At 33.4% G+C, this 25,979-nt stretch overlaps 1 protein-coding gene across 2 annotated transcripts in view; it reads right to left on the reverse strand.

The window, feature by feature from the left end:
- The window catches only part of Atp2c1 (ATPase secretory pathway Ca2+ transporting 1), a 134,916-nt gene that overhangs the window by 49,942 nt on the left and 58,995 nt on the right, over positions 1–25,979 (reverse strand). For both annotated transcript variants that reach the window (XM_046431448.2, XM_046431449.2), the window contains 10 exons: positions 21,721–21,831; positions 19,961–20,077; positions 17,795–17,884; positions 15,404–15,439; positions 12,340–12,401; positions 11,788–11,896; positions 9,235–9,390; positions 8,222–8,290; positions 7,070–7,145; positions 4,195–4,261 (listed from right to left, as the gene is read on the reverse strand). In XM_046431448.2, the coding sequence (XP_046287404.1) occupies positions 4,195–4,261; positions 7,070–7,145; positions 8,222–8,290; positions 9,235–9,390; positions 11,788–11,896; positions 12,340–12,401; positions 15,404–15,439; positions 17,795–17,884; positions 19,961–20,077; positions 21,721–21,831 (893 nt within the window). The remainder of the gene's footprint in view (positions 1–4,194; positions 4,262–7,069; positions 7,146–8,221; positions 8,291–9,234; positions 9,391–11,787; positions 11,897–12,339; positions 12,402–15,403; positions 15,440–17,794; positions 17,885–19,960; positions 20,078–21,720; positions 21,832–25,979) is intronic.

The following is a 25,979-nucleotide window of genomic DNA, read 5'->3' on the forward strand; positions in this document are numbered from 1 at the left end:
AGTTCAAAGCCAGCCTCAGCAAAATCAAGGCGCTCTACGCAACTCAGTGAGACCCTGTCTCTAAATAAAATACAAAACTGGGCTGGAGAGGTGGCTCAGTAGTTGAGTGCCCCTGAGGTTAATCCCAGGTACCCTCCCCCCCCCAAAAAAAAAAGATATCATAATGGATCTTAACTTTATAAGAGTCCAAAGGACCCAATATGGTAATTGCAAACTAGAATGAATTTTGTTTTATTACAAAAGTGTTAATTTTTTTGTACTCTAGAAGATCTTGAAGAAAAAATAAAAAGTCACAATAGGTCCATCTTTACAAACAGAACTGCTCAAAAAAATCCTCAATAATTAAAAGTGGGTCCAATCACATGCCAATGGTTAATGTCTCAAATTCATGCCCCATTTTTAATTTATTTCATCTTTGTCTCATGGCTTTTTTATTTTATACAGACTCTAGGAAGTAAAAATTCAAATATTAGAACAAAATCAATGTATTTCAGGGCTCAGTGGTAGAGTGCTTGCCTAGCATACATGAGGCAGTGGGTTCGATCCCAAGATTTTCACATTGCATTTTAGTTCTTTTGAGAAAAAATTAAAACATAAAAGTTTCCACTGTATCTCAAATATATATTTACTTCTTATTCATCTTATCTAGTCTTGTAATGTATTCAATTTTTCCTTTTCAAATACATTGATTTTTTAAAGTTTTTTTTATTTTTTTTAAGTATTTTTTTTAGCTGTAGGTGGACACAATACCTTTATTTTGTTTGTTTTCATTTTTATGTGGTGCCGAGGATGGAACCCACTGCCTTATGCATTCTAGGCAAGCGCTCTACCACTGAGCCACAACCCTGGCCCTGCAATACACTGATTTTGTTCTAATATTTGAATTTTTACTTCCTAGGCTCACTACAGACACAACATGGAGGATTTGTTTTCCTTCTTCTTAAGATGTCCAGGTGAGATCAGTTCTATCCTTTCTTATATCTATACATCATCATCTTTTCTTTCAACCTTAATTTTGCTGGAATTTATATCAGTATAAGGTAAGAAGCAAATATTCTAAATAGTTGCTTCCTTATTTGTATCAACTGAGTTGTCTCTTCAACTTACAGATTTGTAATCATTTTCCCTTAAACATTCATATCAGTGTTCTGTTGTTGTCTAATGTAATCTGATATTTCTACAGATGGAAAAGTTAATAAAATTAACTAATTCTGTGGAGCCACCATTTGACCCAGCTATTCCCCTTCTTGGTCTATTCCCTAAAGACCTAAAAAGAGCATGCTACAGGGACAATGCTACATCGATGTTCATAGCAGCACAATTCACAATAGCAAGACGGTGGAACCAACCTAGATGCCCTTTAATAGATGAATGGATAAAAAAAATGTGGCATTTACACACAATGGAGTATTACTCTGCATTAAAAAATGACAAAATCATAGAATTTGCAGGGAAATGGATCGCATTAGAGCAGGTTATGCTAAGTGAAGCTAGCCAATCCCTAAAAAACAAATGCCAAATGTCTTCTTTGATATAAGGAGAGTAACTATGACCAGAGTAGGGACGAAGAGCAGGAGAAGATTAACATTTAACAGGGATGAGAGGTGGGAGGGAAAGGGAGAGAGAAGGGAAATTGCATGGAAATGGAAGGAGACCCTCAGGGTTATACAGTGGAGGGGGTAGAGAGAGAGGAGGGGAGGGGAGGGGAGAGGTGGGGAGGGGGGAGGGGGGAGGATGGGAAAGGCAGCGGAGCACAACAGACACTAGTATGGCAATATGTAAATCAATGGATGTGTAACTGATGTGATTCTGCAATCTGTGTATGGGGTGAAGGTGGGAGTTCATAACCCACTTGAATCAAAGTGTGGAATATGATATGTCAAGAAATTTGTAATGTTTTGAACAACCAACAATAAAAAATTAAAAAAAAAAAAATTAACTAATTCTGTTCCCCTTAGTAACCTGATAAGGTAGTAGGTCAGGTACATTGCTAGGCAACACCACTTGTAATAAAGGGATCCTCTGATAAACTGTTCCTGGACTAGGAGAATCATAACTATTTACAGGAAGCTCTAGCTTTCCATTTACCAAGAACAAGTGACTCTTGTAACCACACATGCGCAGGGAACCCTGGAAAGTTTTTAAGCAAACGTTGGCTTAAAAAGGGACACAAGGCTCATTTTAACCCAGTGTAGTTCCTGCACTCACAAGGCTGACTTCATCTCTGTGTGCTTGAGTGAAATGCTGCGTGTACTGCTGTTAAGAACTCTCAGAAGAGGGGTGTCTGAACTTAAACCTGCGTATTCAGGGCACAGGTACCAGATGTGGTCTGTGAAAGTGTTGTGAGTCAAAATGTTTAAGTAGAACCTAGAAAGGCCTTGTCATGGAAATTCTGATTGCTAAAGAGAAGTCTAATGACATCTAATTATACTTTCTTTGCAGATGACCTGATTTGTTTTCCTTAGTTTCACCATGATATATGTAGGTTAGAATTATTTTCATTGTGCTTGGCAAATCCTTTCAATGCATGAAGACTTGCTTTTTGCTTTAGCTTGAGAAAATATTCTTGTATTCCTTCATATATAATTTCCCCTTACCTTTTTGAAACTGCTATTGAAGAAGTATTTCCTAAAATTATTTTTCTTTGTCACTTTTATTTTTTTTTATTTTTAATATTTATTTTTTAGTTTTCGGCGGACACAACATCTTTGTTTGTATGTGGTGCTGAGGATCGAATCCGGGCCGCACGCATGCCAGGCAAGCGCGATACCACTTGAGCCACATCCCCAGCCCCAATTCTTTGTCACTTTTATCTCTTTTAGCCCTTTTATTCAATCTTTCGAGAGATCTCTTCAACCTCATACTATGGTATTACAATAGAATTTTTAATATTGGCAATCATAATCTTAATAATAAAAACTTTTTGTTTTCTGATCCTTATATACAATACTCTATTGCTCTATCATGAATGCAACAAACCTCTGAAAATAGATACTTTATTTTTAAATTCACCTTCTATTCCTTGAGTTCTTTTCCCTTAATTTCTATATTGTGTTCTCTTTTTTCCTGTTATCTCATCAATACTTTCTTAATTTTTTTTTCTATATGACAGCAGAATGCATTACAATTCTTATTACACATATAGAGCACAATTTTTCATATCTCTGGTTGTATACAAAGTATATTCATACTAATTCATGTCTTCATACACGTACTTTGGATAATAATGTCCATCACATTCCACCATCATTTCTAAAGCCATACCCTCTTTTCCCCTCCCACCCTTCTGCCCTATCTAGAGTTCATCTATTCCTCCCATGATCCCCCTCCCACTATGAATCAGCCTCCTTATATCAGAGAAAACATTCAGCATTTGGTTTTTTGGGATTGGCTAACTTCACTTAGCATTATCTTCTCTAACTCCATCCATTTCCCTGCAAAAGGCATGATTTTATTCTCTTTTAACAGACATTTCTCAGAAGATGATATAAAGTCAATCAACAGATATATGGAAAAAATGTTCATCATTGCTAGCAATTAGAGAAATGCAAATCAAAACTACGCTAAGATGTCATTTCACTCCAGTCAGAATGGCAGCTATTACAAACAATAAGTGTTGGCGAGGATGTGGGGAAAAGGGTACACTCATACACTGCTGGTGGGACTGCAAATTGATGCAGCCAATATAGAAAGCAGTATGGAGATTGCAAAATTGAGAACAGAACCACCATTTGACCCAGCTAAAGGACTTAAAAACAGTATACTATAGGAACACAGCCACATCAATGTTTATAGCAGCACAATTCACAATAGCTAAACTGTGGAACCAACCTAGATGCCCTTCAATATATAAATGGATTAAAACAATGTGGCATATATACACTATATTGTGTTCTTTATCTTTCATGCTGCTAGTTTTCTATTTGGCAATCCTTATCTATTTATACATGAAAATGCAATAGGTGGTTAATAAGTCCAGACATCTAATACTAATTTTTTCCAGTGCCAAATATGTAGGTTTTCACTTTCCCAGATATCATTTCAATATATGGGTTTTGAACTATTTAAATATAGATATTATACTCTTCTGGGATCCATATAGTACTGACCTACACAATGAAATATGTAAGCTATCTCTACCAGAGAAGGTAGGCAACAAGAAGTTTCACTTACAAACAAAGTATTAGAACTTACCTTACACTAATTGTAAACATTTCCAAGATATCTTTCCCTAGCAACCAGCCAACCAACATGATGATACCTGGAACAAAATTAGATAGCTATTTTTCCCTTTTCTATAGCATCACCTAGAAGGGACAGAATAACAAGCTGAGGATATTTAAAAGGTTCATTCATATGAAATGGAAAATATATCAGATCACAATTACAAGGTTTTACAAATCCATTAAGCAGAGCAATTTAAAGTTAACACTGCTTAAATCTAATACTGTGCATGTTTTACCTCTGGTTACCACTGCTCCCATCCATCCCTTGAGTAATAACTGATGGTTCAATAAAACATTACCATAATTTTTATACCATAGGAAAAAAGAAGGCAGACCTATAAAACACATAGTTCTTCTATTTATTATCAACTTTGCAAAAATAAATGTTGTACTTTTACTTTTCAGAACTTAGTATCCAGACATCACACATTACAGTTTGTACAAACATTAAGATTTATACTGCATATGAAAGGAGACTTAGGACCTGACTCACATAGGACAATTAACACATTTTAACATTTAAAAGTTGTTACTTTCAAGTTAAAAAATGAGTAAGACAATAAACATAAACCATACTTTCTGCTTTCACTTTTTATCTTTAAAAAGAATAGGGTACACCACCAGGTTTTTGAGGAAAATGGGATATTTAATAAAATAACTAGTTTAAGATTGTATTCTATTTGAATACTGAAATTTAAAACTAGTCTTTTCATATCTTTTTGTAACTATAATATCTAGAAAATGGCCCTCTAAGATCCTAACCTAAATACTACCCTGATAAAAGAAATTACATCCAATGAATTATACTAGGAGTCAGAAAGCTATAATCTGTGGGCCTCCTACCTGTGTTTGTAAACAGTTTATTGGAACACAATCATGTCCCTTTATTTCCTACTATCTATGGTTGTTTTCAAGCTGATGGCAAAGTTAAGTATATCTGACAGAGACCATATGAACCACAAGTCTAAAACGTTTATCATCTAGTCCTTCACAATCTATATTTTGACCACAATCTACATCCTGACTTCATCCTATTCCAAAGATTACCCTGACAAGAAAAACTAGGCCCAATTGTTTTATCCCCATATAAAATCAGATAATCTTAGGGTGAAGCATATTTATCAGTAAATTTGAGATGGTTTTATGGCACAGTGTTAATACAAACTGAAAATTAGCTAGAACATCCTTCAACTTATCAAATTTGCCATTAAATTTCTGTAAGTAGCAATCATCAAATGAAAGTAGCTATAAGTACACACCAGTTGAACACAAAAGTCTTCTACATTATGTTTAAGATTACAACAGATTATCATAAATGTGTACGAATATAAAGACAGTAAAACAGCATTAATAAAGAATTATAACTGAAATTATGTAACATAAATATTGCTTTAAATTGCACTATTGACTTTAAAACACTAAGATAGCTATAATATTAAAAAGGTAGAAAAGTAAAAAAAGATGAGACTCTAAAATTAATACACGTATTTAATGTATTATAAGAATGTCATTTGAAGGCTGGGGTTGTGGCTCGTGGTAGATAGAATGCTTATCTCGTATGTGTGAAGCACTAGGTTTGATCCATAGTACCACATAAAAATAAAAATAATACATAAACAAAATATAGTTATTGAATAAAGAATGGATTATAAAATTAATGGTACTAGAAAAAATAACTTGAGTAAAAAATTTATACCTCTTCCATCAGCTGTATAATTTTAAAATAAATTTTAAATAAAACAGTAAATTAAGTATCAAAAATTCAAACTATAAAGGGGATACAATCTACAAAGAGTAGCTCAAAGGTAAAGCATTTTTCTAGCATGTGCAAGGCCCTGGGTTCCAACCCTAGCAAGGTCATAAATAAACGAATAAGAGAAAAACTATAATAAAACACTGTTTATAAACATTCTTATAAACATGGAGTTAGCAAGTCCTTACGAACAGAAAAACAGCAGAAACCATAAACGCAGAAATCATCAATAAAAGGGTGCTAAAAGACTCAGGAAGAGAATGTTTCAATTACATCTCCCTTCTACCAAGTAGATTATCTATCACTCCAAAGCAATTTTAAAATTAGGGGAAAAAATACTGAAACTTAAGCAAGAAAATAATTGATATCCTACTTATATAAAAAGCTGCTACCAATCTAACTCAAGCCATAAGACAGGACAAAAGAAATGCCTTGTAAATAAAAGGACTTAAATAAAAGGACTCAACAGACATCTGACAAAGTATACAGTTTTTTTAATAATGAACTACAAAATAAAGTATTTTTTTCACCTGTGAAGTTAATGACAAAAGTCAAAGTTGACAAAAAGCTTTAAAATTACATGGATACTCTTGAATCAATAACTTTACTTCTAAACATGTGTCCTAAAGAAACAAGAGTTATTTATAATGAAGTATCGGCACTTAAGAATTATAAGTGTATATTAAAAAATTAAAAACCTAAAGAAATGTCTAAAAAGATGTATGATAAATTCACAAAATCAAACATTATGCCACCTTTCAAATTTGTTTTAGATGAACCATCCATTTGATGACAAGATGTTTATGACAGGATAGGTTAAACAAAAAAGCCCTGTCCATAAAATAATGCTATCACAGTAACAATACTAAAATATTTACAGAAATGCTGATTAGAGAAATTACAGAGTTCATTCCTCCCCCCCTCCATTTGTTTTTTCTAGAAAAAGACAATGGTTCAAGGTTGGTTTTATAATTTAAAAAAAAAATTCTAAAGAAAGCAAATAAATATGACTATAACAACTCTACCCTTCACACTCAGAAAAGCAAGCCCGAGTAAAAATAAAATATATACATACTCACTCTTCTCTTACCTATTATACCAAAGGAATAAAAGGAAAGTTGTTTTCCTAAGAGATCCATGCTCTTCTGCAGAGGGGTTTTTGGTGCCTTGACAAATTAGAGAGTATCACAATTAGCTAAATTTAATATACTTTACCAGGTGCTAGGAACTCTGCTAAGGGATTGACATACCCATTCCAAAAAGTTAACCACAGAACTCCCCCATAAGCTAAATATTACCACCTTAACTAAAGAAACTGAAGCTTAAGATTTTAAATGATACTCAAGGTCACACAGTAAGAAATGGAAAAACTCCCGATTTTTAAAACCCTATTTAATTTAAAAGATCCACTCTCTTTATGCTTCCCACTGAGGAAAAAACTTCTCTCTCTCTCCTACATGTTTCTCCAAGACTTTATTACCATCAGCTAGCTCCCTTACACTTCCAATTTTTCTCCTTCCTATATCCACAAACATTCCAGATTTTTTAATCCTGTAGGCTCCCTGATTGCTAACTTCCGTGGAATGGATTTCTACAATGTATCACAAGTTGAGTCTTACAAGTTACTTGAGAAATCCAGATTTTGGAAGAATACGACATTTACAGAACACAACTCCCTTTTTTATACATAAAAAGCATTTTAAAAGAGAAAATGCATCTTTAATACTTTTCATCAAAAATATCTTCTATGTTCCTTTATTTGGCAATTCTCCTGCCACCCCAAACCTGGAATTATGTAGATAGAAATTTTAATAGAAGCTATGTTCTGAGGTACACAATAACATAATAATTAGTAATCCAAAGGTACAGCACATACTTAGCACATGTGATGCCCTGAGTTTAATTCCCAGCACCAAATAAAAAAAACGGTAGTCTTTAAAATTGATATAGTAAAGCCAATTTCTACAAAGAGCATTATCTATTAAAAAATTATGACTATAAATCTCATTCTACTATAAATAACAAATAAAGATCAAATCTTTTGGAATACTGACATTGTAAATTTAGGACCTACCTATTATAAGCTTCCGAATTATGTTTCTAAACAAAGACATCTGAGTGATAACAAAATATTGCTTTCAGTAGTATACACAAGAATCCACCAACATTCTCATTTCCTCTACTTAATGATCAAATATTTCAGAATTGAAACAAATACATCATCAAAATATTAAGTACTCACTTCTTCTGCTTGCATCATTTTAAAAACTTCTCCAAATTCAGAATTTTCTCCTGTTCCGATAACAATACCCTAATAACAGGAAAAGCAGGAAAATTCATTTGCATTCAGATAGAATCACTTCTCTCATCCAAAACATACAAAAAAAAAACACCTTTTAGTCCCATTCTTCAAAGACTATCCATAGACCTGACAACACATCCAAGAGCTCCCTTAGCAAATTTTTTATGTCATCATCATTAGTATTTACCCATTATAACACAAACCTTGTAAATAAACATCTTATTAAACTTATTACTGACTCAATCATGACTCCCTTTTATGTGTATTAGTATTTATAAAATTCAAATCTGTCTTATACTCAGACATTTAATGGTAATTTCTTATTTCCACCCCCCATGCTACTCAATGGTGCCTTTTATATTCGTGCAGTACTAGAATCCAGAGAGCAAAATAGTTGACATTGATCAGTAATTAGGTGAACACTATGTAGACAGAACATTATAGCCATATTAACTAAATTAAAAAACTTTTTAACTAGTAATGAACATAACCATGAAACCACTATTTATCTATAAAAAGGAACAGATATGCCATGAATGGAAAATACTCCTATAATATCCTAGTAATTTATGAGGCTAAGGCAGGAAGATTACAAGTTTGAGGCCAGCCTGGGCAACTGAGTGAGACTCTATGTCAAAATAAAAACAAAAAAGGGCCTATACAGCCTGTGGGGTTCAATCCCCAGAACTACAGAAACAAAACAAAAAGGAACAGATAAGGCCTATGATCTAACAGATGGCAAAACTATGGATATATTTCATATATTTGTATTTCAAGGGCATAGCTTCTCTTCAATCTCACAAATAGCTGACAAGGGTTAGAGTCAATACTGCTTTCTCTTTGTTATTTTAAAAAACAAATACACATGAAATTAGCAGAAAAGAATTAAGAAAATGGTAAAAACAAAGGAAATGTTTAGGGGAAAAAAAAAAAAAAAAAAACCAGAAAACTACCTTTGCTTTGCCACATCTGACCAGCGTTCCCATGAAGGCAATGTTACTTCTTGATGCAAGATCTCCATTAGTTGCAGCTGGCTGAGGAGCTGTCACCTTAGAACAAGGTGTTGTCTCTCCTGTCAAGCTAGACTCATCAATGGAAAGATCCACAGCCTTAGAAAACAAAACATTCCATAAATTCAAGTTTGTTCTCATTTAACATCTTAAGAGTTCCTAACAATTACTTCTTCCTTAAATATCCCAGTTCCATGGATTACCTTCATCTTGTGTCATTAACCATTACTCTACAACAAAAGACCAAAATCAATCATACTTTTTAAATGAGGTCAACAAAACTTGAGACATACAAAGTAGAATGCTCTACCATAAGACTAGGTTAGCCTAAACTTAAAAATACCATGAGAGAAACAGAGACCATAGCTGAGATTCTCTTTCTAGAGAAAACTCAACTTTCATGACAAAACATCATTACCTAGTTTCATCATGCCCTAAAGTTCTGAAAACATGTTTGGCAGATTAAAGCCAATCATGATAAAAAGAGGTATATGAATAAAGGTTTTTTAAAAAGGCACTGAGACAATCATTTCATCACTTGGCACTCTATTTTCTTAAAATTCTTCTTGCTATACATTCCTATATTATTTCAAATTAAATTATATAAGAACAAAAAATGTACATAAATATTTCCATGCAGATCATGAATATGAGAATGTGTCTTCCCACTCTGCAACACAGTCCAATTCTGAGGGTTTCACTCTTAATATTCACCTACCCAAGCACACAAATAAATCATCATTTTATGTGTAGAAAAGTGCTGCAGATATGGACTAACTATGTTTCTGAAAGTATGGACCACAGAAGAATATCTTCCAAACATGTTATAACAAGCATTATGTGTAATCTAGTAGATAGATACATACATACGTATAGGGGAGGATACTGAGAGTAAGTTAGTTTTGCAAATAATTAGTTAAAAGTTAAACAGTTTCCCCTAATGTAGTATATCTCAAAACTCTCAATAAACTAGAAAGATTCAGCTCATGGGGAATATAGCAGAAGTTCCCAGCAAGAGCAGTAGAACCAGTATCATTTTTACCACCCGAGAGCTTATTAATGCAATTGTACCTTAAACCAAGGGTGAGGAAAGTAAACCTAACAGACTACTTACAAACCCTCCATTCTAATGCATGTTTGAGAATGAACTTTATGTCAGAAGCTCTTATTCAAGGGTCTAAAGGACACTTTGGGGGAAACTAAGAGCTAGTTCATGATTTTAACAATTGTGCAGGCTAATTCACTTACCCAACAAATACTTAACTACATTATCTATGTTCTACACACTGGACTAAATCCTGGAAAGGAAACAAAAGAAATGAACCTCAAGCAACTGAATTACTGGGCATTCTCACTGTTATTCTAGGTAAGCTCATATTCTCATACAGGATTCTTACTATTCAAATTTTCCCTCTTCTTTCTCTTTTTGTGGGAGGAGGAAAAAGGCACATAGAGCAGAAGGGAGGCAGCCACTAGCTTAGCTACATATATAAAGCTTAGCTATAATATATGAAGAAATATTCATTTTTTAATAAGCATTAAAAAACTTAAGTCTTAAATAATTATAAAAAATTGGTTCAGATTCTCCTTCCTCCCATCTCTGTAACAAAACAGGTCTGATTTCATCAATGCCATTCATTCATTCATTCAACAAACATTTATTAGTGCTTACAATGTACCCTGTGGTATCAAATATAGTAGGAGAATCAGCAGTAAACAAAATAAAGTTTTTATCCTCAGCTATTATTCTAATGGGAAAATGTTTCTAAAAATAAACAAGCATAAATCTATACTATCAAGTAGGAAAAAAACACAAGTATAATACGGATAGAGCAACATTTCAGATAAAAGAGAACACCCCTCAAAAGAAGGTAACCCTTCTGCTGAGCCCAGACAGACATGAGGACTCCAAAGCTGAGGGCCATGAAGTGGAGAAAGCATTTCAGGCAAAGGGAGCAAAAAGTTACAAAGACCTTGGAGATAACAACCTCCATGTTGTATTCATATGCTCAGTAAACACAAAGATCTGAATACAGCTGCTCCACTGTCTTCTCTATCTCTATTCAGTACTACTCTTTTTGTCCCTGCCAAAGCCATGTTGTTGTCTGAGGCGTTCTTTCAACTAAATGAGAAAAATGAACTTTTCTTAATTACTAAATTCTATCTTGTTTTATAATAAGTAATTTGCATATACATATAGTATACTCCTAATTACAAGAATCCTATCACCTCTTTTTGTCTCCCAGAGTGCCTAAAACACAGGTTTTCATAAATATATGCTTATTCATACCTCAAAACATAAATATATGCTTATGCATACCTCAAAAGAATATATAAGAGAGACAGATATATTTTAAGGGGAAAAAATGTTTACTTTTGCCACTATTTAAACTTGAACACCAAGTTTGTGAAAACAATATTAATCCTTAAAAATGCTAATTTTTATCCTTTGACACCCACTATTTTCACTTCTCATAAATATATCCTCAAACTTACCTCAAACAAGCGTAAATCAGCAGGAACTCTGTCCCCAACAGAAAGGCAAACCGTATCACCTGGAACCAAGTCTCGGGCAAGTGTATGCTCTAATTTTCCTTCACGCACACTGTAACATGAAACAGAGAAATTACCATGGTTTTTGGAGGAAAAAAAAAAGCCAAGCCACTGATGTTTGTGTGCTCTTATTAATAAAAATGCTCAAATGATAGAAAAATCATTGGGAAAACTGACTAGTCGTTTAAAGTTAAAACATGAAAATCAAAGAAACCTTCTTAAATCATGTGGATCTATTTCATTACTCTGCTCAGAACAGTGCTCAGCAGCACATACAATAAACTGTTGAATAAAGCTATGTTTCAAGAATATCAAAATTAGAACTTTAAACAGTGCAATTTTGCTATATTGATCAAAGCAAGAATTTTTCATGTCAGATTAATCGTTTCTTCCTTATGTTTAGTCAAAGCTGGGGCTGCAAAGGATATTGTACTAGTCACACTCAATTTCTATTCTTAAAGGGGTAGAAATCTCTTTCAGAAAAAAGGATCATACCAGTGGCATTCTGGTGGCACAAGTTTACTCAATTCTTCAAGAGATTTTTCTGAACGATATTCCTATGTAAAGAAAAAAAAAGCAGGACTTAATATTCATAAAAATGCTTATAAGGAAATGCAAATATGTATGTACCTATAAGCATATTCCATCTAGACTTAAATATCTCAACCGTTTATTTAAAATTTCTCCCAATTCTTATCTTGTGCTTATATTCTTTAAAAAATGTCCCATATTAACATTATACCAATCAAACAATTCTGATAATTAACTACTGCCAATTTTACATTTTAATATTCAGGGTGTAAACCTAAGGTTATTTAGAAGAAACTGAAAACTGATTTGTATGCCCAAAGAATCATTAAAAGTTAAGATCAGTGACACTTATAATTAAGATAATTTTACACTTGGTATACAATGACCGAAGAAGTCACAAATGAGTATCTATATGTAACATTAACAGATGCATATGCTACCTGCAGTGGTTTAAAGAAAAAGTTTGTTTACAAAAAAACAGAGGGTAAACAAGGAGTGAGATGCAACTGACCCAAAAATGATGGACTCTCTTCCCAACTCCTTAAATCATATGAAAGGGACTAGTAATTAGTCCATGTTTTCATTAGTGCTTTTTTTTTAGTTGTAGATGGACACTCTACCTTCTTTTATTTATTTATTTATTTTTATGTGGTGCTGAGGAATCGAACCCAGTGCCTCACACATGCTAGGCAAGCACTCTACCACTGAGCTACAACCACAGCCCTTCCGTTAGTACTCTTGCTTCATGCAACATCCCTGTTACTTTTGGGCTCTTGTCTGCACTTAGCACACCAACCTTTTGACCTAAGGTTAAAAGGGAGAGGGATAATAGCAGGAATGAAAGGTGAGGAACATTTTGAAATGGCTGCAGTGCTAGTACTAGCCATAATTTCACACTCATCACACACTTAAAATGAAAATGCAAAGCTGTATGAAAATTACAAATCCCAACCCCATACACAAAGGATGGAAAGAATTAAAAAGTTTTAACCAAAAATTCCACAAAAGGCCAGAAAACACTCACCAATCCTAGATCCCAGTAATAAATCACACAGACGCTACCAATCTTTACTTGTCTTTTCAAAGTTATATAAAGACAGTATCATTATAATGACCATATAAAACAATTAAGTCATTTGTATGGCCAAGAAGGAATAAAATGGTGTAGGGAGGTGGGATTAGAAAGATAGAAGGGCAAGAAAATATACAAAAAGAATAAAAAAAGCATTCTTATCCTAAGCACAGATTAAAAGTACTAAAGTGATAAAACATTGTTTTGTGATATATATTTGATAAGGAGTTTTCTGACAAAGCATTATGGTTGGTTCGAATGAATGTAAAAATATCTTGTGAGAAAGTTCTTTCAATTTCTGAATACAGAATTTTTTGTTGGGTTCAAAGATGTTTGGGGAAACGAGTTACATGTATGTAAGAAACCAGACCTAATAATTTGAAACTGGGCTTTTTATAATGTTTTGTCCTTGTTTTGAGATTTCTATCAAATGAACCCATCATAGAATACTTAGCAGTTTTAGCCACTGCATTTAAAGTAAATAACACAGTATCTCTTTGTAAAATTCCATACCAACTATGTTACAACTGCAATTTTGCAGGATATTTTGAGGGTAGGGGCTTTTTATTTGCAAAGAAGACAAAAGAAGGTCTTCTATTATAGAGTGGTAATATTTGTAGGAATTCTTCTGAAGAAGGGCATTTCATACATCCAACACATTATTAAAGATGCAAGAGGTTTCATTTACTGGCACAATGGGTCACATCTCTCACATGGCCAAATGAATAGTTGCCCCGAATGATACCTAGACTGGAATAACCTAAGCTAGACTAGCCAACTTCACCTGCCCCAAAGCAACATACATGTATTCTAAGCAAGAAGATTCTCCCCAAAAAGAATGGCCTAATGAAGTTCAAAAACTTGCAAATAATCTGATTCCAACTAACTCTCTATACTAAGATATTATAAAACAAATAATTTACTATGTTAGAGACTGTCTAAGAGACTGAGACAGTGACAGGGAATATACCCAGGGAATAAACTGTAGATGTGAAGATAATCACAATCACTCAAAATATAGCATTAGGAATCAAAACAACATTCACCTCAGGATGATAAACAGCATTACGTAAATATTCTACTCTTATTTACCCTATGTTAGCTAAAACTATGAGAATTACCAAGAGTCTGAAATGTTATTCTAAAATCTACAAAACCTGAAGACATTTAAGCAAACATAAAATCAAACCTACATTTCTATTTATGCCTATACTTTTTAACAGAAATTCTGGTATCATCTCTACACTATTCATAATAGTTTTTTAGCTGCTTCTCATATTTCTTTAATGTTTCAATGGTTATGCAGAGTAAGAGGTCTGATCCAAATCAGAACATCTCTTGAAGAATGGAATATTAAAGTGTGTCTATGTGTGTGTGTGTGTGGGGGGGGGGGGGTCACCAACTGTTTTAGAAGCATTTTAATTACCAAAAAAAAGTTCAAATAAAATAAGATTAGAAAATAAATTCAGTAAATAAAAGGGAAAAACTGTGCTCAAGGAATCAATCACAGAAATCCACTAAATTTTCTTCAGATGATACTTGAGAAGTTGACCATTTAATTCTGCACTCTTTGCTTCATCTGGTCTTTATTAGATACTGAAACATAAGAGTATTATAAAACCATAAACCCTGGCCTAATTTTTTAATTAGAAAATTATTTTAAATTATTGCTAGCTTGTATTTATATCACTGTGCTTTTTTGCTTCCAACTGCTTTAACTATTCTTAAGACTACTACTACTAAGCAGATTTTTTTCATCTCACTACCTATACCAAAGAAATACCTTAGCCTCATGAACTTCCTTCAAGAGTTCTTTATATCTGAATTACTTCAAATACAAAAAATAAACTGTTGGACAGGAACTTTCACCATCAACAACTATAAATATTACCATAAGCGTCTTTAATTTTATAAGTAACATCATTTTTACATTGGCAAAATAGATTACTCACTCACCTGAACAAAGGCAACTGTAACAACAATAAGTATTGCCTAAACAAAACAAAGAAACAACCTTTTAAATCAGACACTGACATTAACTATATGCAGTCCCAAGATAACATATTTTAAATACTTATGTCAGATGGAGAAGAAATCACAGCTTTGAAGCCTGATGGGGGAACAATCAAACAATGGCTTGCCATCCCCCCAGAAAGCTTCTCAAACTTTTTGATCTTAGAACCCCTTTAGGCTCACACAAACTGAGGACCTGCTTGTTTATGTGGGTTTTATTTCCTATTTTAATACTTTTACAATTACTCGGTATTACTTTCTACTTATTAATTTGTTTTTAAAATTTTTTTATGTCAACACAACTTTTCTTCTGAAATTGTAAGAAAATTTCAAAAACAATTGTAAGAAAAGTGGCAGATTCATTCATTCATTCAGTGGTACTGGACCTTGCACATCCTAGGAAAACATTTAATCCACTATACCTCAGGTCAAATTTTTCTATATTTAATATCTGACTTAATTATTATTATTATTCAATCTGCTGCAATATACTGTTCAGGCAGAAGCAGCAGAATGAGAGGATTTTTTAAAGGAAATATGGGGAAAAAAATCAAGCCTCAGAAAACAGTTGGAAAAGGGAGGAATATTTTAATAGCTATTCCAGATGACTATGGATATTCTTCTTAGCTACTATACTCTAAAACTTCATAGGCACCACTTAAAGGTAATTTGAAATGCAGAATTTAAAACCACAACAAGACACTTTCCTTAACCTACTATGTCAAAATTCATTAATGGATCTCGAATTTTTTTTTAATATTTTTTTAGTTGTAGATGGACACAGTATCTTTAGTTTATGTATTTGTTTATTTTTTAAATGCAATGCTGGGGAACAAACCTAATGCCTCACACATGTTAGGCAAGCGCTCTACCACTGAGCCACAAACTCAGCCCTCGATCTTGCATTTTTAATCTTTTTTTTGGCTGGGGGGAGAAATACTGGGGATTGAATCCAGGAATGCTCTACCACTTGTCGATATTGTTACATTACCAGCACTTTTTAGTTTTATTTTGAGACAGGGTCTCACTAAGTTGCCCAGGCTGGCCTCAAACCTGCAATCCTCCTGCCTCAGTCTTCCGAGTCACTGGGATTATAAGCATATACCAACACACCCAGCTTCAATCAAACTTTTACCCTGCAAATATTCTAAATGTTGATTCCTTTCCTAATACTTTTAAAACTACACATATTTGTTGAAAGCAATACAATCTCATTAGTCTAATGTTTTAGAAAGCTATTTAGAGCTCACAACAGTGAATAAAATTTATCAGAACTTTTAATTATTGCTTGAAAGCCTGAATTTTATCATTAACAATGTTATCCTTTCAAGTAAAAAACTAGTCCACTTCACATTGTCCTTTCCTTTGACCATCATACTTCAATACAAAATAGTGTTTAATCACACTTCCCATTTCATTACACATATATTCAAACAAGGTATATAATCAAGGGTCAAGATGTAATAAAATTAATTTTTACTGCTCTATCAAAAACATTCTTAAAAGAAATAATGAAACAATATTATCATTATTTGGGAACTCTGATTTGTGCTAACAAGACTCTAAAAGTTTTATATGCTATTATTTTTGTGCCATTGATAACAAAAGTCTACAGTAAAAAGAAAAATAATGCTTTAGTGTTATTAAAATAGTTTCAACCTCACATAGCCCTGGAACAAAACTCTGGGACTCCTGGGTATCCAAAAGCATTACTTCAAGAAATACAGTTCTACATTAATATCCACTACATTCTTAAGCATACCACATATGCTTTAATGAATGCTTGAACTTACTAAAAGTTTTTATACTGCAATGAAACATGGTACAAGAAAAAAATTATTCAATCAAAGCTATAATAACCCAGCTGAAAATAATAAAATTGTATACAGTAAACATAGTGTGCAATGTTAAAGAGTGTTTTTAATTCCAAAGGTCAGGCTTTAGTTCGCAATTAGTAAAAATAGCTTCAACTGAAAAGTAAAAGGAATTTTATATTTAACTGGAAAATTATTATGCACTATTTCATACCTATTATTAAATAATTTTCAGAGGTGCCAATCACAGACCTTTAAACAATACTGAAGATTACTACAACTGCCAGGCACAGTGGCACATGCCTATAATCTCAAATCAGGGTTGAGATAGGAGGATCGCTTGAGCCCACAAATTCAAGGACATCCTGGACAACACAGTGAGAGCCCGTCTCAAAAATGAACAAAAATGACTAATACAATTAAAAGTAGATTCATATATTAACTAAAAAACCTGAAAGTTTTAATTCATTTTCAAAAAAAATTTTACACAGTTAACAAATTAAAATGTGTTTTTTCTTACCACAGTGATACTGACGGCATCATCAAACTGATGCATTAAGACACTGATGACTGCAGAAGCCAGAAGCAGCATAATAAGGGGATTTTTAAACTGAAAGTAAAAAAATAGCAATTCAACACTGTTTTTATACAAATGATAGTTTTGTACTATCTCAGCAAAGGCTCAAAAGGACATGATTTGAAAATTATGAGAGTATACATTTGGTTTATTTTATATATCTTTTCAATTACTCATAAAAGAAAGGAAGCTATATTTAATTACATATAAAAGCTTCACAGTGGCTCCTTTTCAGAAAGAGAAAATATCAACATTTAAAACAAAGAATTCCCAATTTCTTACAGCATACATGTATTTTAGCATTATATTAATTTAATAAATAAAGCTGTTCTGAATTTCTACTGCATATAGAAAAAGCTGAGTTCGATTTTTAAGCTAAAGATTTAGGATAAACACAAGTTAGAACACCTAAATCATGTGATTTAAACATTCCTCAAATAGGTAAATTTGTGTAGATAAGAATGCTGTGGTTGACGCACATGCCACAGGTATAACCCCCAGAGATGGCCAGGAAAAGACACTAAGATCCACTCCACAAAAGAAAATGAGGATTTTCCTCAAGGCTAGTTTTCTTTTATGTGACAGAAACAGAACCATATCATGACCAATCCAATTAGGCAGCACTTAAAAGGCCAACTAACAGAACCACCCCAAATTCTTCCAGTTGGACTTACTCCTTAATGTTTTTCCTATGCTAAAGTGATACTTCACTGTCAAAGTTGCAAAATAAATGCGTTACAAAGAATCTTGCCAGAGATTCCCAGGCCCTAGATATAATAGTTTATGAATACAGAAGCCACAGCTCCATTGCTGTGGTTTCAATACTACTTCACCAGAGACTCACAAAAGGAACTTGTAACAAATGCCAATAATGCCCAGATTCACACCAGACCAATTAAATTAGAATCACAGGGCAATGGATTCAGCATCAGATTTTTTTAAACAATCCCTAACTGAGTCCAGGGATTAAGGGTAGGGGTGGGGCAGACATCACTGCTCTAGCAAAATAAAATTACAACTGCAATATAGTTAAGGTCTGACAAACCACGACCCAATGCAATTCCTGTCACCTGTGTGGCAACTTAATCATCACCCAGATTCATCACCTTGTGAAATGGAACCTTATATCAAGGAATTTGTGATAAGGATTAACTACAAATGTACTGTGTAAACCACAAAATTCTATTCAAAATGTAGCTGTTAACCATCACATTTTAAGAGCAATGCCCATGGTCTTTTCTTCCCTGCTAAAAAGGCTGTGCCATAGTACTAATTAAGCATACCACTTGGTAGGCTGTAGACAGCAGACAGATGTTTACAGAACCACAAATTCAGAGTTCTGTGAAAGGAGTTAAGAGTCACCCAGTACTTTATGATTAACAACTGATATTTTCTGTTAATTGTTGTTTATGCTTATATGTGTACTGTTTAATTTTCACAGAAATCCCAAGAGACAGGCACTTTAGCTTTAGTAACAAGAAAAAATAAAAATCATTCAAAGCATTTCCAGAGTAAACTATGTTAATACTTTCTGAAGTTTTACATAAGATGAAATTATGGTAAATATGAGAATACAATTATGTAAAGTAAAAAATATTCCATAAAATAAGACACATACACAAAGATCTTTCAATCCCTAAAATTTCGATTTTGCAACTTTAGACAACTCACATGCAAAGTTAAGACTGATAAATCTGTGCTCTTTATCAAGCAAGACCCTTTAGAAAAGTTAAACATAAATCTTCTTAAAAAAGAACCTACTGAAAGGGGCAGGGGAGAAATGTGCTGGCCATGATTGCCTTAAAAATTATTAGCATTCCTATAATTAAAATAGTACATGTTCAATATCTGCAAAGGAAATTACAGCCAACAAGATCATCTTTGTGTGATCTATTAGTATAGAAAATGTTGCCCTTTAAAAGTTATAAACTAAAAATTACAGAAATTCCAGCCTAACAGTAAATGCTAACATATTGAAATTATTAGAGAAAAATGTTTTTTAAAATTTATTTTCTTTCTCCATAAATAACCTCACAAAAGTAAACAACTACATTTAAAAAAAAATCCTCATAAATTAACACAGCAGAGAAACAACTTAAAGTATCTTACCTGAGAAATATACTTCTTCCATAGTGGCTCATCTTCACTGATATCAAACTCATTCCAGCCATGGAAGGCTCGCCTATGACTAACCTCGCATTTGTTTAGACCATTCTGAAGATCAGCCTATTCAATTTTATATACAAAAGTTATCGAAAATGTTAGCACAGAACAAAAGAAGAAAAACATAAAAGACTACACAGTGTATGAACACATCTACAGGAAGTTTACAATTGTGAAATCTAATGTATGGTTACAAAAAGCTTCTCAGTAGTTACCTGGAGATAATCAACTCCAAAGGGACATGTGGAAGTCTTTTTATATATATATATATATTTTTTAGTTATACATGGACACAATATTTTTATTTATTTATTTTTATGTGATGCTGAGGATTGAACCCAGTGCCTTGTATATGCAACGCAAGCACTCTGCCAAGGAGCCACAGCCACAGCCCCTGTGGGAGCCTTTTGGAGTGATAAAATGTTCCATTTAATTGTGGTATTAGTCACATTTTCAAAAGGCAAACTGTACATTTAAAATCAGTGCATTGTATTTTATGTAAATTATACCTCAATAAAATTGATTTTCAAAAACTGTAAGCAACAAGATAGGAGTTTAACTCATTTTTATTATCAGAAAGAGATAATACAAACCAGTCCCTACTACATCCTAACCAGCTTTTTTATTTTTAATGTTGTTTACTAAAATTATTTTCCAAAAGAATATTTAGAGTTTATAAATGCCTGCCTCATTCTCCAAGTCTATCAAAACCCTAAGATTAATATTACTTTTTGTTCTTGGATTATACAATTATTTTAGGCTGGAAATTTGGTACTTCTTAAGTTATTTGAGGTAATTAAGATGAACTTATTCACGGGACATTATAATACCATCTATGATATATAAATCCTTCAGTTACTATGTCATGTTTTCTATGGTAGCTATTATTAAAAAAATGAAACTTCCTGCAGCCTAAAATAACTAGTTGCCCTGACAGAAAGCTTTAAAATAGAGATCAATAATCGAGACTTTCAAAACTTAAACATACTTAAAATAAAGTATAAACAAATAAAAAACTCAAAAAATAGATAACAGGACTGAGGTTATAACTCAGTGCATAATGCTTGACTATCAAGTATAAACACCCTGGGTTAAATCCCTACTATTGCCAAAAAAAGAAAAAAAGCAATGTTTTTAATGCCACAATCAAAATATGTGAATGTCTGAAGGAAAAGTTAAAAGCACTCTTTTCTTCATGTATCAATAGATGTGCTTTTTAAAACTAGAAAAGAAAAAATTACATAAGCAATTAAATTTTATTTGCAACTCTGAACTTGCACTTAGCTTTTATTTCACCTTAGAAAACCCTTGTTAAAAAAAAAAAAAAAAACATAAACTCTAAACACTATGTTACTAATTAAATTGATTATTTTCCTAATCCAACTAGTGCTTACACAGCACGAGTAGTTTCTGGCAATGCTAGTGATCTAGAGCTGCAATGTCATAATCTGGTAGCCAGTAAACCACAGTACAGTTATATAAAAGAATTAAATTTAGTTCCTCTATCACAGGAGTCAAGTTTCAAGTCATATACTCATGGTTAATTCAGTCAAGTTTAACCACATTTCAAGCTCAACAGTTACCATACTGTCAGCACAAAACAGTATTTCTATCATTGAAAAAACTTATATTGGGCAGCACTGATTGATAAAGCCTAAAAGACTGGTTTCACACTATCTATTCCCTTTCTCCCACCAACCACTTACTTGGAGAATGCTTGCAACTTCACTGACTGGTAATTCACTTGCTTTTTTTGATGTCAATACAGGAATCATTGTCTCATTTTCACCATTAGGTATTTTTTGAAAACGTGCAACCTAGGAAATAAAAACCAAAGGAAAACTAGTTGAATACATTAAAACAACTGTAATGCAATCCAGAATAATAAATGAAAATCTAAAATAACTCATTTTCCACGGTTAAAAAAATATTCTCAGACTAATGAGCACTGAGTCCTAATAAAACACCTTCATATTAACCACAGCCTATTTTTCTTGAAAGTATATTTGAAAACTTAAGCCACCAGTGCCAGCTAGAACTCAAAATCTTTACATTAAAAAGATGCTATTTCTCCAAAAACAAAAAAGAGTAAAAACAGGTGTCCCATCTATCAGATCCTGATAATTACACATAATCATAATCCTCTAAACTCATTACGTTTAACACAAGGGAACAAGGACCAGCTAAGCTCTCTCCATTTTAATTATTCCCCTTGATCAGCTCTACCCTTTTCTGCCCAGAATGGATGCCCAGCTACTCTTCCAAAGCACCAGGACAGCAAGTCAGATTAAAGAGCTATTCCCAAACTAGAAGGAAAATGAGAAGAAAAAAGACCAGACAAGCAGAGGATGCACAGGTGAGTGAAGGGGTAATGTGCAGAGTACATCACAAGAAAGGCAGTAACGGGATTACTGACTTGACCAACTTTCTTAGCAAATACCTATACGATAGAGTTCACACATTTCTAGAAACAAATGCCCAATTCAGACTTGTCTTTGGTCCTAAGCTGAGATTTCTTATACACGAAAAGTTTTGAGTAGGCTGGAGAAAGGGGAAAACCTCTCCACTACTGAAACTCTGGAGAAAAAAAGCACCTCAGTTGCTACACATCCACTTGATTAAAAGAACACTGAATCTTACTATCCAGATCCAAATTTTAAGCTTTCAGATGAAATGTTTTCAAACTGAGATATTTAAAAATTTTATCCTAAAAATGTTAATTAACACTTCTTTATGTCAACAAATGAGATCAAATAATAATTTAAGATTCAGCACAGAGGCCTGTATGCAAAAAGAATCTCAATTTAGTGCAAAAAAAAAAATAGTATATAGCTGAGGGAGAAAAGTATTTCTTCGGGGTGATCAAATTACTGGAGCCAAAGACAAGTTTTCTAATCTCATGTATTTAAAAAAAGCATTGTTGAATGTTTTAAATATCTTGAAACAAAGAGCAACAGTTTTTTTTCCACTTTTATTAAGGAGATATTAATGACTAAAAATACTGAGGAAATTATAGATTACCTTTCTTTCATGCAAGGTCTTAAAATTATAAGACTTAAGAGAAAAATTGGGAAATTTATAAAACTTGCACGTTTAGAGGCACTAAAATGCCCTTATTTCAAATCTATGAAACAAGCTAAGCCAGAGAAAAGGAATTCACTGAACATTTCTAAGTTAAATACTCAAGAAAATTTAATAACTTAATGAGAATTAAACCAGATGACATTTCATCTTGTAAGATTGTGAAGCAAATAATGGAGCTGGGTTGTAGCTCAGAGGTAGAGGCGCTCACCTAGCATGTGTGAGGCGCTGGGTTCCATCCTCAGCACCATAAATAATTAAATAAACAAATGAACAAATAAATAAAATAGTTATGTGTTCAATTACAACTAAAAATTTTTTTTCAAAAGATTGTAAATAAAAAGATCAAATGATTATACTGCCTGCAGTGACAATGGCATTTAATAAAGATCTTGTACTTCAAGGTTCCTGAAAATCATTTACTTACATATCAAATAGGGATGATAGTGCCTAAACAGAATTTACTGGGGATTAGGTTCACTAATGCAGCATTTGACCCACAAGCAATAACTGCTCATCTGATAGTTACTTTTTTCCTAAGAACTAGTTAATAGTTATAGTATATACTCAATAATATAACTAGCTCAAGTAGGTCATCACAGAACTAAATCAAGGGAATTCAGATATTCAGATATTGTAAAGTTTTTTATTTAAACATACTTCTATCATTCAGATATTGACTGGAGGTGTAACTCAGTGGTAGACAGTATGCCTAATATATGCAAGGCCCTGGGTTGGATCTCTAACTCATGCACCAAAAAAAAAAAAGGGGGGGGGGAATAAGAAAAATTGCTAACTCTGGTACCAAATATGCCTATTCATAAAATTTTCAAGTACCCTTTGTGTGGTTGGCACATAGATATGGTCTATATTTGATCATAATTTATATAAAATCCTTTAGAGCCATTTTATGGACACAAAAGTGCTAAAAAATCTCAAGGAGGAAATGAGATTATTTCATTTCATCTTGCTCTACAGGAGCATGTTGTTAACTCTGTAAATATGTTTTGAGATGCTCTCCAACTGTAACTCTACCTATTGCCTCAAGTGTGTTTATAAGTGCAGGAGTGGTAAGCAACTGAAAAACAAAATCATAAATTCCTGCACAGAATGCCAAATCACAATGAACTTTGTCATTCTAAGTGAGTAAAGTGAAAAAAAGAGCAGAAATGTATTCATAAATACAAGGACGCAGTGAGCAACAAGACAGGTAGGGATTCTGATGAAGGACACAAAAGCTCCCCAAACGAATGGAATTATTTTACAAGCCTGCTTACCCAAGAGAAGCCAGACACAAAAGAGAAACATCAAGCAGATATTGGCCCAAAGAAGCAATAATTTGTGGGAGCTCACTGAGTAAAGACAACAGCAGACCCTTTGATAATGAAAAAAAGATTGCCATTTTTTTAGCTGTTAGTTGTTATTTATATTCATATGCAGGTAAAGATGACCTGTGAGTCTCTGAGGAATGGGACTTTTTTCATGATGAACTGGAAGGCTTTTTTATTCGGATCTATAGCAACTTTGCATGAATTGTTAGCTGGTGTGCTGAGCCTCAAGATGGTAGCTATCATCTGGTGGTGTGGCAGTGGCCGTTTCTCTGCTAAGAAAGCCTATCAATTCCAGGTGCAGTCAGAGGGCTGGGGAATGCAACTCAGTGGCCAAGTGTTCCTGGTTTCAAGCCCAATACCATAAAAAGTAAAAAATAAAATAAACAAAACACTGGCCCTGCTTTAGGAATAATAGGTAAGAACACTGGATATGCCAAGTACCTCAGACTTACAAAGTAGATCCTTGCATTTTACGGTGAAATCTGCACATCTGTGTTTGTTTTATTTTTTGGTTTTGTTTGTTTCTACAGTACCAGGGACTGAACCCCAGGGTGCTGAGCTACACCCCAAGCCCTTTTTATATTTTACTTTGAAACAGGGTTCTCAGTTGCTGAGGCTGGCCTCAAACTTGCAATCCTCCTGCCCACGTCCTGAGCTGTTGGGATTAAAAGTGTGTGCCACTGCCACCCTGCAACATCTGTTTTTTTGTTTTCTACTTTGTAATCCCCAATGTGCACTTATTCATCCCTTCTTTCACTGCACCCAAATAATACTACTGAGTAACCAGAAACAAGATCATATGTGTTGAGATGTTAACTATATTTTTTATAATAGGAAAGTTGTGAAACAATACATACACTAGATACAGAGGCATAAAATAAATAGGAGTTGGAAGATAACTCCCAAAGGCTGACAGACTTGATGTGTGTGTTTGTGTGTGTGTGAGATAAGCTTCTTATCTCTGCACAGATACACTATTCTTAGCTTTGTTGGAAAACCATAGTTTGGTTTTTCAGACTAGTATGACAGATAGATCTTCAAGGACAAAGCAGTACACTGGTAGTTCCTAATACACAGCAATGTTAACTCTATCTTTACAATAAAGAAATGGAGGTAAGCCACAGATGTTAAATCTTGTTATCCCATATGTTAAAACGAACTGAGTTTTAAATAAAGAGTTGTATATAATGTTTTATGTAATCTCCTAACCTTTCCAACCCAGGCATTTTTAGAAAAACCCCTGTCCTCATCAGAGGGATTTTGTCACCAGGTTTTGTTGTCTGTTTTTGTGGGCATTAGCATCATTCTACCACTAAACTTTGCAGATAGATACATGTTATCCATAAGTCTAAGGTGTTTATTGAAGTGGATTAAATTGTCTGAATTAAAGGTCATGCTTTTAAATTAAGTAAGAGAGAGCAACTTCAACAGATGAATGGATAAAAAAACTGGCACATATACACAATGGAATATTACTCGGTCATAAAGAGGAACAAAATTATGGCATTTGCCAATAAATGGATGAAACTGAAGACTACCATGCTAAGTGAAAT

The sequence above is a fragment of the Marmota monax genome, unplaced genomic scaffold (assembly GCF_021218885.2).
Source record: "Marmota monax isolate L192 unplaced genomic scaffold, Marmota_monax_Labrador192_F-V1.1 WCK01_AAM20220418_F8-fsc00022, whole genome shotgun sequence".
NCBI classification, from domain to species: Eukaryota; Metazoa; Chordata; class Mammalia; order Rodentia; family Sciuridae; genus Marmota; species Marmota monax.